The 6000-nt window shown below is 49.2% G+C and overlaps 1 protein-coding gene across 1 annotated transcript in view; it reads right to left on the bottom strand.

Moving 5' to 3' along the window:
• Positions 1–5743, bottom strand: part of PARD6B (par-6 family cell polarity regulator beta) — a 28241-nt gene extending 22498 nt beyond the window's left edge. The window contains exon 1 of the mRNA XM_044986086.1: positions 5575–5743. Coding sequence (XP_044842021.1) covers positions 5575–5640 — 66 coding nt within the window. The 5' untranslated portion in view covers positions 5641–5743. The remainder of the gene's footprint in view (positions 1–5574) is intronic.
• Between the last annotated feature and the right edge of the window lie 257 nt (positions 5744–6000).

The raw sequence follows: 6000 nt of genomic DNA on the forward strand, positions 1-6000 counted from the left end.
GAAATGATCTGGACAAACTGGAGAAATGCTCTGAAGTAAATAGGATGAAATTCAATAAGGACAAATGCAAAGTACTCCACTTCGGAAGGAACAAACAGTTGCACACATACAAAATGGGAAATAACTGCCTAGGAAGGAGTAATGCGGAAAGGGATCTGGGGACCACAAGCTAAATGAGTCAACAGTGTAATACTGTTGCCAAAAAAAAAAAAAGAGCAAACATCATTCTGGCATGTATTAGCAGGAGTGGCGTAAGCAAGACTCTACTCCGTGCTGATTAAGCCTCAACTGGAGTAGTGTGTCCAGTTCTGGGCGTCACATTTCAGGAAAGATGTGGACAAACTGGAGAAAGTCCAGAGAAGAGCAACAAATATGATTAAAGGTCTAGAAAACATTACCTATGAAGGAAGATTGAAAAAATTGGGTTTGTTTAGTATGGAAAAGAGAAGATGGAGAGGGAATGTGATAACTGTTTTCAAGTACATAAAAGGTTGCTACAAGGAGGAGAAAAATTGTTCTTCTTAACCTCTGAGGATAGGACAAGAAGCGGGGTTTTAGCCCACGAAAGACTTATGCCCAAATAAATTTGTTAGTCTCCAAGGTGCCACAAGGACTCCTTGTTGTTTTTGCTGATACAGACTAACATGGCTACCTCTCTGAAGCAAATTTCTTGAGTTCATGTTGCATAGTTAAGATCTAATGTGCCACATAGCAAATGGGACCCTTGCTATTGTCATGATCAATTCTGTCTCTCTCACATTTATTTTCAAAAATATAATCAAGTTTTAGTTGCATTCAACTTGGGAGTCTGTGAAAACCCAGCAGAGACAAGGACCCTATCTTTTGCTCATTAGTACCATAATGAGTCAAACAGTTAGCACAACAAATTGAGAATTCTCAATACCTTCTGAACTTCAACACTCCTCCCCACTCTAAAGATGTTTAAATAAAGGAATTCACTGCAAATATCTCTGTTCTACAGATACTCTAACTACACTAACATTAGTGAACAATAAGGTAGAATGAATCACATTCTGATTTCAGTCACGCCTGTGCATAACAAAGTAAATAAAACCTGCAGGAGGAACTCCCTTCAGTCAAGAGCAGTGTGCTTTATTATAACATCAATAAGAGAACTTCTCCTTTGTTTCCATTAACTGTTTCCCCAAGAATCTGAAATATGCAACATCCAAGGAATTTCCCACATATTATGTATATTGCCACTGTTTGTATATTACTTATAATTAATTTTCCAGTAGTGCTACAGTTTAATGCGACAGACATCAAATAAAATTTCACATGAGCTAAAAAGGACAGCATGTTTGAAGTTACAATATCGTAGAATGTCCAGCTTTTCAGAAATACCTGCATATTTTCATGCATACACTACAAGCACATTTATTGTGTCTGCATGATTGCAGTAACTGCACAAGCATGCAAGTGACAGTCTCAAAAGCTTTTTCTAATGTAGTGCTTGCTGTTTCCATTTCAAAACGAATATTCTAATTTCATTGTAGTTTGTGTTCTTTCCCAAAACAACATATTTTTTGCAATTGTCATCACGTATTTACATGGTACTTTACTCTCTTAAAGAGACAGGCTGCACTATGCAAAACACAGGACAAGAAAGTTATGAGGGATTAGTCAGACAGGACAGAGTGCTTGAAGAGGTGGATTTCAGAGGGGAGGAGAGCATTTATCCACGAACTGTGGGCCTGTCTACACTGGCACTGAAACTTTCTCACTCAGGGGTGTGAAAAAACACCCCCGAGCGCTGCAAGTTTCAGTGCTATAACATGCCAGTATAGACTGCGCCCCCAGCACTGGTAGCTACGCCCTTCATGGAGGTGTTTGGTTTTTTTTAGAGCGACTACACGAGCCGAATTTTAACATTGCTAGTGAAGACGTGCCCTGTAGCACTTCAAAAACATCAATTTTTGAGACCTAGAAGCCTGGGATGAAAAAGGGTTTGTTTTAAATATACACTCATGTTTTGCTTTGGCAAATTTTGACATTTACAATGAAAAAAAAAGTTAGAATAAAACTTCAGAGCAACTACAGTTTCACTCATGCTTAACTAGCACTTAGAGTCATGGTCAGCAGGTGCCATCACCCTTTAGCTTCTGTCCACACAAATCTTCTGAAATTCTCCCATGGTTCCTCACTTGCTCTAGCACAGGGGTGGGCAAATGATGGCCTGGGGGCAGAATCCAGCCCTTCAGACATTTTAATCCAGCCAGGGAGCAGGGTCGGGGGACTACCCCGCTCCGCATGTGCTGTGGCTCCACGTGGCTCCTGGAAGCAGTGGCATGTCCCCGCTCCAGTTCTTACGCACAGGGACTCCAGGGGGCTCCACATGCTGTCCCCACCCCAAGCGCAACCCCCAGCTCCCACTGGCTGAGAACCGCAGCCAATAGGAGCTGCAGGGGTGGCGCTTGCGGATGGGGCAGTGCACAGAGGCACCTGGCCACACTGCCACATTTGGCCAAAGAGGGGACATGCTACTGCTTCCGGGAGCTGCTTGAGGTAAGCACTGCCTGGAGCCTGTCCCCCTGACCCCCTCCCACAGCCCTGATCCCCCTCCTGCCCTCCAAACCCCTCAGTCCCAACCCAGAGCACCCTCCAGCACCCCAACTGCTCATCCTTAGCCCCTCCCCCCACAACCCCCTGCCCCAGCCCAGAGCCCTCTCCCACACCCTAAACTCCTCATTTCTGGCCCCATTCAAGAGCCTGCATCCCCAGCCGGAGCCCTCACATCCTCCCACACCCTAACCCCCGATTTTGTGTGCATTCATGGCCCGCCATAAAATTTCTATACCCAGATGTGGCCCTCGGGCCAAAAAGTTTGCCCATCTCTGCTCTAGCACCAATACAACGTACAACAGAAAACGCTGGTATATTTTTACCACCATGTCACGTAACCCTTAAAAATGCATCTCCCCTGTCCATACTAAAGCTACCAGTTATTGTAAACAAAGATGGAAACTATAGAATAGACAGGACACAGGATTTACAGATTAGGCTTCACACTGGTAAAAATGTTTACAACCAGTCTACATTACAGCTTCCATCAGTGGAGAAACATACAAGTTTTCCCAATGTAAGTGCACTCTTAAGCCTTGCCTAGACAAGGGGAAAATGTGTTTTTTAGATTAACATGAATTAAACTAAACCAAATTAAGGCCACATTAATTCTGAACAACAGCATCCACTCTGGGATTTAATATCATTTAACTAACTTCAAATTCACACCTTCAGTTAATTTGGATTAATTTTCCCTGATGTCCCTGTGTAGACAATCCCCAAATTACCTAATTCTATTTATGTATGCAGTGTTGTTGTAGTCATGTTAGTCACAGGATATTAGAGAAGCAAGGTGTGTGAGGCAATATATTTTATTGGACCAACTTCTGTCATCGAAGAGCTCTGTGTAAGCTTGACACTCTCACCAACAGATGCTGGTCCAATAAAAGATATTACCTCATCCACCTTGTCTCGCTAATTCAATTTAGGTAAAATGACATGAAACACTCCTTAACACCCAGTTTAGACACAGTTCAACACCTTGACAATTGTGGGTTATATGAGCAGATAACAAGATTCCAGAACTGTTATACTGCATCTAAATTAGGATCTTGTATAGACTAGGACAAAAGATGTTTTTTTCCAAAAACATGTTAGCAGGACAACTTATTTTTGTTCTGTTCACATTAGATCTTTAAATCATGTTAAAACACGTTAGCCAGCATGTTTTTAAAAATACACTTTTATCCTAGTCTAGTAAAAAAGCATAGTATTAAGGGCATTTCAAATCATGTTAGCTAAACTGATTTTTTGAAGAGCACCTTTATTCCCTAGTAATTTTCCCTATATAGTCTGCATTTGTTTTCCTATATATTCTGTTAGTCTATATTCAGTTTCAGGGGGAACCTTCTCAGTCTTGTTTTACACTTCAGTGGAGTAATTTTAGGGAAAGCAGTGTGCCTGCCCAATCAGTAAAGTTATGCTGTAACTTTTGTTAAGACTATCAAGTTTTGCAGTGGATAATCATCCATAACCCTGTTGGGGATAGAGGGAAAAAAAGTGATGAAGAGTGATCTGACAAGGGGGCTAGTGCTGAGAGGAGGCATCAGGCTACAGTAGGCTGACCAGACAGCAAGTATGAAAAATTAGGACAGGGGTGGAGGGTAATAGGAGCCTATATAAGAAAAAGACCCCAAAATCGGGACTGTCCCTATAAAATCGGGACATCTGGTCACCCTATGCTACAGGGACAATACTCAGTATTAATTATTACTAGTGTCAACCCTATGATGATAGCTGTTTGACTAATATCACAAGACTGTGACACAATACACCAATGGCTTTCAAACCTTTTTTTACTGCTGACCCCTTTCATATAGCAAGCCTCTGAGTGCAACCCCCCCATATAAATTAAAAAGGCTTTTTTATATATATTTAACCCATTATAAATGCTGGAGGCAAAGCGGGGTTTGGGGTGGAGGTTGACAGCTCACTACCCCCATGTAATAATAACCTTGTGACCCCCTAAGGGGTCCCAACCCCCAGTTTGAAAACCCCTGCAATACACCAATCATCTTACTCCTAGGCCCTGGTACAGGTACCAAGCAAAAAGAACTGTCCTAGATCCTCTGAAAACCCCAAGAGACCCCTCTGCCCTTAGGCAACCTGGATCTTCCCTGCAGACACACTCCCCACCACCCAGGACTTCCTCCCCACCCTGGGAATCTCCCTCTTGATGCCACCTTCTGCAGGTGAGTCAGCAGCTCTCCCTCCCCCCACACAGTACCCACCTAGTGCAGAACCAGCCCTGGTCCCGTGCCGACAACTCACAGGCAGGCCTTGGGTGTGCTCCCCTAAGGGATTCCCCGAGCCCAGATGCCCCCCTCGCCCAACGCTGCCCTCCTGATGGCCCCAACTTTCACTGAGGCTCGCCCTGCCCCCGGCGGCCCCTCACGGACCGACGCGCTCCCCCGCCGTTCCCCCTACCCCCGGCGGCCCCTCACGGACCGACACGTCCCCCCACTCCGCCGCTCCTTTGCCCCCCCTCACGGATCGACGCGCTCCCCCCCCCGCCGCCGCCCCCCCGGCGGCCCCCCATGGATCGACCCCCCCGGCGGCCCCTCATGGATCGACCCCCCCCACCGCCACCGCCGCCCCCCCGGCGGCCCCCCATGGATCGACCCCCCCCACCGCCACCGCCGCCCCCCCGGCGGCTCCTCATGGATCGACCCACCCCGGCGGCCCCTCATGGATCGGCCCCTCATGGATCGACACCCCCCCTGGCGGCCCCTCCTGGATCGACCCCCCCACCGCCACCGCCGCCCCCCCGGCGGCCCCCCATGGATCGACCCCCCCGGCGGCACCTCATGGATCGACCCCCCGCCGCCGCCGCCGCCCCCCCGGCGGCCGCTCGCCCCCCCGCATCCACTTGGGCTCGCCCTGCCGCCGGCGGCCCCTCACGGATCGACGTCCCCACCCTCCCCCTTCTACTGGGGTCTCGCCTGCCCCCCAGGGCCCCTGACGGATCGTCGCCCTGGGCCCGCTACCCACCTTGCTCTTCACTTCCATGGTGCCGAGGCCCCGGCTGCCCCCAGCGCTGCGGTGGGTCCGGTTCATGCCGCCAGACGGTCTGTGTCCCCGGGCGCGCTGTGGGGGGAGGGGGAGAACCCGGCCAGTTCCGAGCCCAGCCTCCCAGCCCCAACCTGCTGCTGCTGCTGCCGCCGAGCCGCCTCCTCACACACACCCGGGAGGGGGAGGAGCCGCCCCGCAGAACGCCTAGTTGCGCCTGGCACCTGCCGCTCCCAGGAGAGGGCTGGGGGCAGGTAGCGCATGCGCGCCGAGCACTCACAGACGGGAGGGGGCGTCTCGGTGCACCTGCAGCGAGCGCGCATGCGTACCTGTCGCCCCGCGAGCGAGAAGGAACGGAAGCGTAGGCGCACCTGCAGCCAGTGCGCGTGCGTGCAACGTGAGCACCTG

The sequence above is a fragment of the Mauremys mutica genome, chromosome 13, assembly GCF_020497125.1.
Source record: "Mauremys mutica isolate MM-2020 ecotype Southern chromosome 13, ASM2049712v1, whole genome shotgun sequence".
Taxonomy (NCBI): Eukaryota; Metazoa; Chordata; order Testudines; family Geoemydidae; genus Mauremys; species Mauremys mutica.